The 11061-nt window shown below is 52.2% G+C and overlaps 2 protein-coding genes across 5 annotated transcripts in view; one reads left to right on the forward strand and one right to left on the reverse strand.

Moving 5' to 3' along the window:
* Nucleotides 1-7966, forward strand: part of MAP4K1 (mitogen-activated protein kinase kinase kinase kinase 1) — a 25664-nt gene extending 17698 nt beyond the window's left edge. The window contains exons 23-31 of one of the 2 annotated variants that reach the window (XM_032248856.1): nucleotides 733-841; nucleotides 944-1002; nucleotides 1198-1301; nucleotides 2402-2576; nucleotides 2919-2981; nucleotides 3193-3282; nucleotides 3367-3437; nucleotides 4373-4428; nucleotides 7791-7966. In XM_032248856.1, the coding sequence (XP_032104747.1) occupies nucleotides 733-841; nucleotides 944-1002; nucleotides 1198-1301; nucleotides 2402-2576; nucleotides 2919-2981; nucleotides 3193-3282; nucleotides 3367-3437; nucleotides 4373-4428; nucleotides 7791-7860 (797 nt within the window). In that variant the 3' untranslated portion in view covers nucleotides 7861-7966. The remainder of the gene's footprint in view (nucleotides 1-732; nucleotides 842-943; nucleotides 1003-1197; nucleotides 1302-2401; nucleotides 2577-2918; nucleotides 2982-3192; nucleotides 3283-3366; nucleotides 3438-4372; nucleotides 4429-7790) is intronic. The other variant, XM_032248857.1, reaches the window with a different exon arrangement.
* Nucleotides 7967-8044: 78 nt separating this feature from the next.
* The window catches only part of RYR1 (ryanodine receptor 1), a 153053-nt gene continuing 150036 nt past the window's right edge, over nucleotides 8045-11061 (reverse strand). For all 3 annotated transcript variants that reach the window (XM_032248849.1, XM_032248848.1, XM_032248847.1), the window contains 5 exons: nucleotides 10452-10608; nucleotides 9639-9703; nucleotides 9450-9550; nucleotides 9059-9110; nucleotides 8045-8285 (listed from right to left, as the gene is read on the reverse strand). In XM_032248849.1, the coding sequence (XP_032104740.1) occupies nucleotides 8190-8285; nucleotides 9059-9110; nucleotides 9450-9550; nucleotides 9639-9703; nucleotides 10452-10608 (471 nt within the window). In that variant the 3' untranslated portion in view covers nucleotides 8045-8189. The remainder of the gene's footprint in view (nucleotides 8286-9058; nucleotides 9111-9449; nucleotides 9551-9638; nucleotides 9704-10451; nucleotides 10609-11061) is intronic.

The following is an 11061-nucleotide window of genomic DNA, read 5'->3' on the forward strand; positions in this document are numbered from 1 at the left end:
TGAGTCTCACTCTGTTGCCTAGGCTGGAGTGCAGTGGTATGGTCTTGGCTCACTGCAACCTCTACTTCCCAGGTTCAGGTGATTTTTGTGCCTTAGCCTCCCAAGTAGCTGGGACTACAGGTGTGAGCCATCACACTTGGCTTTTTGTTTTTTTGAGACAGAGTCTCACTTTGTTGTCCAGGCTGGAGTTTAATGGTGCAATCTCAGCTCACTACAACCTCTGCCTACTGGGTTCAAGTAATTCTCCTGCCTCAGCCTCCTGAGTACCTGAGATTATAGGTGGCCGACACTGTGCCTGGCAAATTTTTGTATTTTTAGTAGAGACAGGGTATCACCATGTTAGTCAGACTGGTCTCAAATTCCTGACCTCAGGTGATCCGCCTGCCTCGGCTTCCCAAAGTGCTGGGATTACAGGTGTGAACCACCGCGCCCAGCCTTAAAACTTTATAACATGTGTAACTTCATCTGACTGGTTATATGTCCACAGTTTCTGATGTTGCTACAAACACGAGGATAGAGATCATATTCACCAGTGCCAAGCACAGCAGGCCTGGCCTGCAATGGGCCTTTAATCTATGTGGAGAAATGAATGAATGAATGAAAAACACCTGAAACTTGTAGGCTGGGGATTTTCAGACAAAGGGATGGGACCCAGGGAAGGGATGGAGGAAAGGAAGTGGTATATGGGATCCTATAACTGCCTGCTTCCCCCCACAAACACACACACTGCAGGAAAGACCCCCCACCTGTATTCTCATAGTATCCTGGGCCTACTAGAACGGAGAGAGACCAGAGCAGGAAACCCGATCGCTCACATTAGCCCCCACCGGCTACTGGCAAGGTACCAGCTCCCAATGAATGGCACCACAGAGCCTTATAATTCCCCCACTCCCACCCCTGCCTCCTGCTGTCCTACGCCGCTACACACCTACCTATTCTACAGGAAGAACATGGTTTCCACCAAGATCCAGGACACCAAAGGCTGCCGGGCTTGCTGTGTGGGTGAGAGAGCTTCACAGTGTGCAGAGTGGGCGGGGCTGGGCTAGAGGCGGTGCTTGGGCTGCATTCACCCAAGAAGGTTACAGAGTTTAGGTAGCGTGTCCAGAGCCCAGAAGATGGTGGTAGTGTGGGCCTTGTGGGAGGATGGCGAGGAGGGGAGAAGGCATTGAACTTGACCCATCCTTGCCCACGCCGCAGCGGAGGGTTCGAGCTCTGGGGGCCCGTTCCTGTGCGGGGCATTGGAGACGTCTGTTGTCCTGCTTCAGTGGTACCAGCCCATGAACAAATTCCTGCTCGTCCGGGTAAGGGAGCTTCGGAGGGTGCTGGGAACTCTGAAGAGTGGGTGGAAAGGGCCTTGCACCCTCTGCGCTTCTCTCGAGAGCTCCATGAAGTCCCACCTCCGTCGAGGCCCCGCCCACTGGCTGGCTGCGCTGGAGCCTCGCCCTTCTGTGGCCATCCTGATTTTTAAGCTCCGCCCCTGACACCTGGGCCTAATTATTCCTCAGGCTCAATGCGGCCACTCCCTGGGTCTCCTAGGAGAGCCCATTTAGGGCCTGTCCCTTTGAGTCTCTAAGCAGGTTTTGCTATCCTTGGGGCCCTGCCCGTCTGTTGCCAAGGTGGTACGCCACCCCATGGAAGCCACACCCACTCGGAGGCCACCCCCCGCTTCCACGGACGCACCAGGCCTCACCCCCACCGACATTTTTTTTTTTTTTTGAGACGGAGTTTCGCTCTTATTACCCAGGCTGGAATGCGATGGCACCATTTCGGCTCACCGCAACCTCCGCCTCCCGGGTTCAAGCGATTCTCCATCCTCAGCTTCCTGAGTAGCTGGGGTTACAAGCGCGTGGCACCATACGCCTGTATTTTTAGTAGAGATAGGGTTTCTCTATGTTGGTCAGGCTGGTCTTGATTTCCCGACCTCAGGTGATAAGCCCGCCTCTGCCGCCCAAAGTGCTGGGATTACCGGCCTCTTTTTTGAGAGGGAGTCTAGCTTTGTCGCCGCAAAGGCTGGAGTGCAGTTGCTTGACCTTGTCTCACTGCAACCTCCGCCTCCTGGATTCAAGCGATTCTCATGTTTCAGCCTCCGGAGTAGTGGGATTACAGGCATGTGCCACCACACTCAGCTAATTTTTTGGCATTTTTAGTAGAGACGAGGTTTCACCCTGTTGGCCAGGCTGGTCTCGAACTCCTGACCTCAGGAGACCCGCCCGCCTCGGCCTCCCAAAGTGCTGGGATTATAGGCGTGAGCCATCGCGCCTGGCACCCCATGACATTTCTAGATCGCATCCTCCAAGACTTAGGGCTCTGGTTCGGAAGTCCCTGGCCGGCTCCAAGCTACGCCCCCTGAGGCCCGGTCCTGAGTCACCCCCGAGCCCGCCCCTCCCTGTGCGGCCCGCAGCAGGTGCTGTTCCCACTGCCGACGCCTCTGTCCGTGTTCGCGCTGCTGACCGGGCCAGGTTCTGAGCTGCCCTCTGTGTGCATCGGCGTGAGCCCCGGGCGGTCGGGGAAGTCGGTGCTCTTCCACACCGTGCGCTTTGGCGCGCTCTCCTGCTGGCTGGGCGAGATGAGCACCAGTGAGTGGGGCGAAGTCTCGCTGAGGGCGAGGCTGCTGGGGGCGGAGCTTACACGTCCGGAGGGCGGGGTTTACATGGCCGGAGGGGCGGGGCTGGAGGCGGGGCTTCCCTTGGCCTGAGGCACCACCGAACTGAGAAAGGGCTGGAAGGGCGGGGAAGGGATAATGGCAGGTTTTAGTTAATTGGAGAGATTGCTGATGGGGTGGGATCGGGATGGTAGGCGGGGTTTAGCCTACTTGCTTGGGAATTGAGGCAGTGGCTAAAGCAGAGGTACTGGCTTGTGGGGGTGGTGGGGAAAGGGGAACGGGGTGGGGTCAGTCCTTAATGCACACCCCCAAACAGAGCACAAGGGACCAGTGCAGGTGACCCAGGTAGAGGAGGATATGGTGATGGTGTTGATGGATGGTAAGAAACCTCCTCCCTCCCCTCCCTCCCCAGCCCTCCAGCTGAGGTCCATAGATCTCTGCCTCCGAACTTGTACTTCTCACAACCCCCTGAGCCCCTCTCAGCCTTGCCCCTGTCCCACATAGATTTCAAACTATTTATGGATCGGTCCTTTAGTGACTCTCTAAGCCTTGCTCACAGTTCTTAAAACCCTCTCTCTACCCCCTTCCAGGCTCTCTGAAGCTAGTGACCCCGGACGGGGTCGCAGTCCGGGGACTTCGCACACCTGAGATCCCCATGACAGAAGCGGTGGAGGCCGTGGGTCTGTGCAGGGACGGGACAGCCCAGGATCAGGGGTGGGTGCTCAAGTGATCCCCAAGGGTAACGGGCATTGCTTTCTCCTCAGCTATGGTTGGAGGTCAGCTTCAGGCCTTCTGGAAGCATGGAGTGCAGGTGTGGGCTCTAGGCTCGGATCAGGTAAGCCCCTCCATCCAAACCCTGCACCCTGTCACCCAGCCTCAGTCATCACATTCATCAGATGGGCTCCAAGAACTCCTGAGTTAGAGTGTGAAGTCCTGGGGGGGAAGCATCTTCCCATTTCAGTTCAGACAGATCCCCTTCTTTGCCCCAGGATTTAAAAAAAATGTATATATAAATATATTAAATATATGTACATATTAATATATTAAACATATATGTGTATATGTATATTTTATTTATTTATTTATTTATTTATTTATTTTGAGACAGAGTCTTGCTCTATCACCAGGCTGGGGTGCAGTGGCGCAATCCTGGCTCACTGCAGCTTCCATTTTCCTGTTTCAAGCAATTCTCCTGCCTCAGCCTCCCGAGTAGCTGGGTTTATAGTCACGCACTACCACGCCCGGCTAATTTTTTGTATTTTTAGTAGAGACGGGGTTTTGCCATGTTGGCCAGGATGGTCTTGATCTCTTGACCTCGTGATCTGCCCGCCTCGGCCTCCTAAAGTGCTGGGATTACAGGCATGAGCCACTGTGCCTGGCATATGTATATTTTTGAGACAGTCTCACTCTGTCACCCAGGCTGGAGTGCAGTGGCATGATCTCGGCTCACTGCAACCTCTGCATCTCACTGCAACTTCTGCCTCCTGGGTCCAAGCGATTCTTGTGCCTCGGCCTCCCAGGTAGCTGGGATTATAGGTACCCACCACCACACCTGACTAATTTTAGTATTTTTAGTAGAGACGGGGTTTCACCATATTGGCCAGGCTGGTCTCGAACTCCTGACCTTGTGATCCACTCGCCTCGACCTCCCAAAGTGCTGGGATTACAGGCATGAGCCACCGTGCCTGGCTCCTTGCTCTAAGGGTGCCATATTTGTGGGCACAGTGGAGATGTCTTCCAGGCATTGAGACGCACACTTTTTCTCCCTAGCTGCTACAGGAGCTGAGAGACCCTACCCTCACTTTTCGTCTGCTCGGCTCGCCCAGGTATGTTGTGGGGTGGCGGGGAGCAGAAGGACCTGGGAGGGGCTTCTGATGTGAAGAGAGCATTCTGTGGTGACCCCAGCAAGGTATCTCTAGCCTGGACAGGGTGTCAACTGGTCCCCCTGCCTCATTCCTGCCCCCTGGAGTCTATTCCCTGCACTGCAGCCAAGGGAGCATTTTTTTTTGTTTCTGACTGTGCTCCCAAGCTGGAGCTCAGTGTTGTGAACACGGCTCACTCTGTATCTGGAACTACAGCCATGTGCCACATGCCCAGCAGTTTGTTTGTTTAATTATTGGAGATGGAGTTTTGCTCTTGTTGCCCAGGCTACAAAAATTCCCTGCTGCTCCCAATGTAAATGCAGACTTGTAATGAGTGGGAGCCTTCAGCTGGCCCTTTGGGCATAAAAAAAAAAAAATTCAAAAATTAGCTGGGTGTGGTGGCACGTGCCTATAATCCCAGCTAATTGGGAAGCTGAGGCATGAGAATCACTTGAATCTGGGGGTGATGGTTGCAGTAAGCCGAGATCACGCCACTGCACTCCAGCCTGGGTGGCAGAGCGAGACTCTGTCTAAAAAAAAACAAAACAAATTTCACCAGTTGTCCTAGTGATGCCTGTGATAAAATACATATATTTTCTGGTCCAATATCATAGGTTGCATTTAGGAGTCATGTTTCTTTATTATGTAGCCTGGAACAATTATTCAGACTTATTTTGTCTTTCATGAGCTTGTTTCAAGAGTAAAGGAAAGTTGTTTTCTAGAATGTTCCTTGACTGGTGTTTGAGGTTTCCAGGTTCTGCATTTGGGGCAGTAATACCGCAGGAAGATGTCTTTCTCAGCGCATCATTTCAGGAAGCACACGCGATATTAGTTTGTCTTGTTACTGGTGACATTAACTTTGATCATTTGGTTAAGGTAGAATCAGTCAGTTCTCTCCACTGTAAAGTTGTTTTTTTTCCCCTTTGTTTTTCTTTATTATTTTTAAGACAGGGTCTCTCTCTGTCACTCAGGCTGGAGTGCAGTGGTGCAATCATGGCTCACTGCTGCCTCGACCTCCTGGGCTCAATCAATCCTCCCACCTCAACCTCCCAGGTACTGGGACTACAGGCACAGACCACTATGCCTGGCTTATTTTTCTATTTTTTGTAGAGACAGCGTTTCGCCATGTTACTCAGCCTGGTCTGGAACTCCTGGACTCAGGTGATTCACCTGTGTAGGTCCCCTCAAGCACTGGGTTTATAGGCATAGGCTGCCGCACCCAGCCTCTGTTTTCATTGTAATAATCTCTCTTGAGGGAGATTAAGACTATGTAAATAGTCTGTAAATATGCTATTTCTCATCAGATTTTTCACCCACTAGTTTTGTTGTTTTTTGTTTTTTCTTGTTGTTTTGAGACGGAGTCTCACTCTGTCAGCCCAGGCTGGAGTGCAGTGGTGTGATCTCGCCTCACTGCAACCTCTGCCTCCCAGTTTCAAGCAATTCTCCTGCCTCAGCCTCCTGAGTAGCTGGGATTGCAAGTGTGCGTCAGCACGCCCTGCTAATTTTTGTATTTTTAGTAGAGGCGGGGGTTTCACCATGTTGGCCAGGCTGGTCTCCAACTCCTGGCCTCAAGTGATCCTCACGCTTAGCCTCCCAAAGTGCTGGGATTACAGGTGTGATACCAGCCTGGCCTGCTCACTAGCTTTAGAATCAATTGATGATTTTTCCCTGAATCCATTATTGTTAGGTGGTTACTAACAATGAATGGTGATTTTCTGATTGTCTCTTTCCTTCTGCATGTGTCAGTTGGCATTCTACTCTAGAGAAGAGCTGTGTCTTCTCCATCCCTTCTTCCTTTATTCCAGCATGGTCTCATGCATTTTTATTGTATTCTGTGGGTTATGGTCTAATGCTATCATTATTTATTTATGAGATGGAGTCCGGCTCTGTCACCTGGGCTGGAGTGCAGTGGTGTGATCCCGGCTCACTGCAACTTCTGTTTTCTGATTTTAAGCAATTCTTCTGCCTCAGCCTCCCAAGTAGCTGGGACTATAGGCAGACACCACCACGCCTGGCTCATTGTTTTTTTTTTTTTTTTTGAGACAGAGTCTTGCTCTGTCACCAGGCTCGAGTACAGTGGCACGATCTTGGCTCATTGCAACCTCCATCTCCCGGATTCAAGCAATTCTCCTGCCTCAGCCTCCCAAGTAGCTGGGACTACAGGCGCGTGCCACCAAACCCAGCTAATTTTTGTATTATTATTTTTTTTTTTTAGTAGAGACGGGGTTTCACCATTTGGTCTTGAGCTCTTGACCTCGTGATCTGCCTGCCTCGGCTTCCCAAAGTGCTGGGATTACAGGCATGAGCCACCATGCCCGGCCCAATTTTTGTATTTTTTAGTACAGATGGGTTTCACCATGTTGGCCAGGCTGGTCTTGAACTCCTGACCTCAAATGATCCGCCTGCCTAGGCCTCCCAAAGTGCCAGGATGACAAGCATGAGCCACTGCGCCCAGCCTTGTCATTATTTATTTTGAGGCACAAATAGTCTCAGATTTAGCCAGTGGGAAGCACTTTAAGTAGCCCCTGTATCCTTTCGATATGCCAGAAGGGTCATTTTAAAATCTAAGTCTGATCGTGTCACTCTCTCCCTGCTTAAAATCCTCCCGTGGGCCGGCCGCGGTGGTTCACGCCTGTAATCCCAGCACTTTGAGAGGCCGAGGAGGGCAGATCACAAGGTCAGGAGTTGGAGACCATCCTGCCTAATACGGTGAAACTCCATCTCTACTAAAAATACAAAAAATTAGCTGGGCATGGCGGCATGTGCCTGTAATCCAAATTACTCGGGAGGCTGAGGCAGGAGAATCGCTTCAACCTGGGAGGCGGAGGTTGCAGTGAGCCGAGATTGTGCCACTGCACTCCAGCCTGGGTGATAGGAGACCCCATCTTAAAAAAAGAAAAAAATCCTCCTGTGGCCTCAAGATAAAGACCCAATCCTGGCCACAGCTCACAAGGCATGACATCTCCAGCCACGTCCCAGCCTTCCTCCCGCCTCAAATGCTTTGCACAGGCTGTTCTCCCCGTCCCCAAGTTCCCTCCTAATCCTCCTTCAGGCTGCACCATGCATTCTCTGGGGCAGTCTGGGCTGATCTCCTGGGTTAGGTTTCCTTGCCACGCATGCCGTGCTATTTTGCCCTCATGTAATTCGCTGATTCATGTTGACCTCATTCTCTAGAATATGAGCTTCCCAAGGCCAGGGACCACATCTGCTCATTCACTCTATAGTTCAGCATGGGGCTGGAACAGTCTCTATAACTACTGTGTCAATGAATGAATCAATGAACATAGGAATGAATACATGAACTGACTTCTCCCTTCCTTCCACAGGCCTGTAGTGGTGGAGACACGCCCAGTGGATGATCCTACTGCTCCCAGCAACCTCTACATCCAGGAATGAGTCCCTAGGGGGGTGTTAGGAGTTAGTCCTTGCACCCCCCTCCCCCATAGGCACACCGGTGGTCATGGCATGTCCTCACCTCCCAATAAACGTGACTTTAGCCTCCCCTGTCATCTTGTTTTTCTTGGGGGAAACCATTTCTGGATGCCCACTTCTCCAAAATTTCAACAACCCAACACAATGATACTGGGGGCATAGCACAGATTTATTTTCTATTACCAGGTCACCTCTCCCCCAGCTGCCTTAGGGGTAGAGGCTTGGGGACTAAGGGGCTTTCTGTGAGAGTAAGGCACTTGGGGTGGGGGTGGAGGGCCAGCTGGGGGGCTGTCTCAGCTAAGCTGGTCCTCGTACTGCTTTCGGAAACAATCACCAGCCGGGAAGAAATCCCAACATCTCTCTTGGTACATCTTCCAGACATAAGACTCCTAGGATTGGGGGATAGAGAGACTCCATTGGTCACATTTTCAAACCCTTGAGACCTTGAGAAAATATAACTATTTTGAGACAGCGTGTTGCCCTGTTGCCCAGACTGGAGTGCAGTGGGACAATCATAGCTGACTGCAGCCTCCTGGGCTCCAGCGATCCTCCGCCCCCATCTCCAGAGTAGCTGGGACTACAGGTGCACATCACCACCTCTGGGTAATTTTTTAATAGAGACAGGGTCTCGCCGTGTTGCCTAGGCTGTCTTGGACAGTCTTGGTCTGGTCTCAAGCAGTTTTCCCACTGTGGCCTCCCAAAGTGCTAGGATTACAGGTATGAGCCAGGACACCTCTTCGGAGCCCATTTTTTTGAGACAGAGTATCGCTCTGTTGCCCAGGCTGGAGTGCAGTGGTGTGATCTTGGCTCACTGCAACCTGGGTTCACTGCAACCTCTGCCTCCTGGGTTCAAGCGATTCTCCCACCTCAGCTTCCTGAGTAGCTGGGATTATAGGCATGCACCACCATGCCCTGCTAATTTTTGTATTTTTAGTAGAGACAGAATTTCACCATGTTGGCCAGGTTGGTCTTGAACGCCTGACCTCAAGTGATCACCTGCTGTGGCCTCCCAAAGTGTTGGGATTACAGGCATGAGCCACCGTGCCCAGCCCCAGCCCTAACCCTTAATATTAATAGGAGCTTTTTACTGCCACCTGCTGACTGGCCTTATGTTAAAGGGCTCCATGTCCTGTCCATTGTCCTCCTATTAACACTCTCTTACCTGACCTGTGTGTTCTGTCTCGTCCTTGTTTATCAAATACATCAGGAAAAACCTGAGGGTGAGAGGACCACAGGAGAGAAGTCAGAACCACCCTTACCTTGTTTTATTTTATTTTTCATTTATAGTAGTGAGGATGTGTCACCATGTTGCATAAGCTGGTCTCGAACTCCTGGCCTCAAGTAATCCTCCCGCCTTGGCCTCCCAAAGTGCTGGGGTGACAAAAGTGAACCATTGTGGAGGGGGACAACCTTACCTTCTGATTGGCTGGCAGGGAATTGCCCACATGGAGACTACACCTCCTTTTCCTAACTGGCCCAAGCTAGATACCCCGCCCCTGGCTATCAGCAGCCACGCCCCCACCCTCCTAATTGGCCAATGTGTCCGTGCTTACATGTAATTGGCCAGGTTGTGCTCCTCCAGCGTGTGAGTCTCGAAGCCATGCGGTGTCGTATCAAAGTAGTCGCTGCCGATTCCGCAGATGAAGCACTTGGTCTGTGAGTGGCAAGAGACGTGAGAGTGGAGGCCCACTTGATCCCCCGAATCCGGTAATCCCTCTGGGTCACCCCCAGACATAACCCACCTCCATATCCTCCTTCACTTGCTCTTGTTGGTCTCGGAGCTCACCAAAAGCGTCGATGATCAGACCTGAGGAGGCAGGACTCAAGTCAGTGCCTGACCTCTGACCTGGTTCAGACTCCTCCTTTCCCAGCTACCTACCTCCCGGCCTGGCCTTCCATCCCCCATCTCCCTAATCTCACCCCTAATTTCGATTCCTAAGAAGATTAATATTAGGCCTTTACTGGCCAGGCAGGTGGCTCACACCTGTAATCTCAGTACTTTGGGAGGCCGAGGGGACAGATCATCTGAGATCAGGAGTTCAAGAGCAGCCTGGCCAACATGGTGAAACCCCGTCTCTACTTAAAAAAAAAAAAAAAATAGCTGGGTGTGGTGGCACATGCCTGCAGTCCCAGCTACTCAAAAGGCTGAGGCAGGAGAATCACTTGAACCTGACAGGTGGAGGTTGCAGTTAGCCAAGATGGCACCACTGAACTCCAGCCTGGGTGACAGAGGAAGACTCCCTCTAAAAACAAAAAACAAAACAGACAAAAAATATATATATAATATGTCTCTATCTCAGGGCTTTATTAAGCACTGATATGAGCCAGAAACTGAGCACCTATGAATTGACTTAATCCTGATCACAACCTATGACGTTAGTACCACTGACATCCTCGCTTTGCAGATGGAGAAACAGCCCGGAGAGGCGACGTGCCCAGGGTCTCACGGTAGCCAGAGGTAGGGATGGGGTATAAATCCAGGCCAGCTGGATCCTAGGCCACACCCTCAGCCATGGAGCTGCCTCCAGGCCCTGAGCGCCCACCCCAGTACTGACCCTGGATGATGGCCAACAGGATGATGATGACGAAGAAGAAGAAGGTGATGTCGAAGACCACCCGGTAGAGCTCGTATTCGTCACCCGCGGGGTCCTCGATCTCATCCCCAATGCCTCCACCAGCCCGGACACCCACGTACATGTGAAACAGGTAACACTGAGGAAGGGAGCACACTGGTCACTCATTCATTCAACATTCACTGAGTACCAGCCAGAGCCCCGGGCGAGGCAGGGCTAAAGACACGGCAATGACTGAGACAGCCCTGGGCTCTGCCCTCGAAGGGCTCACATACATGGCATCAGAGAGCTAACGACAGCCAGAAATGGTCAGGGCTGTGACAGAGAGGGCACTGGCAGTGGGGTGAGGGTTGGGTGGGGGGCACAGGCAGAGGGGTAAGGGCTGGGATGGGGAACACAGGTAGAGGGGTGATGGCTGAGATGGGGGGACAGGCAGAGGGGTCACTGTGGGGTGGCATGGGCAGGGGGTCAGGGCTGGGGTGGGGTCACAGGCAGAGGGGTGAGGGCTGAGATGGGGGCACAGGCAGAGGGGTGAGGGCTGAGATGGGGGCACGGGCAGAGGGGTGAGGGCTGGGATGGGGGCACGGGCAGA

This window comes from Sapajus apella, unplaced genomic scaffold, assembly GCF_009761245.1.
Source record: "Sapajus apella isolate SASKATOON/1434 unplaced genomic scaffold, GSC_monkey_1.0 scaffold68, whole genome shotgun sequence".
NCBI classification, from domain to species: Eukaryota; Metazoa; Chordata; class Mammalia; order Primates; family Cebidae; genus Sapajus; species Sapajus apella.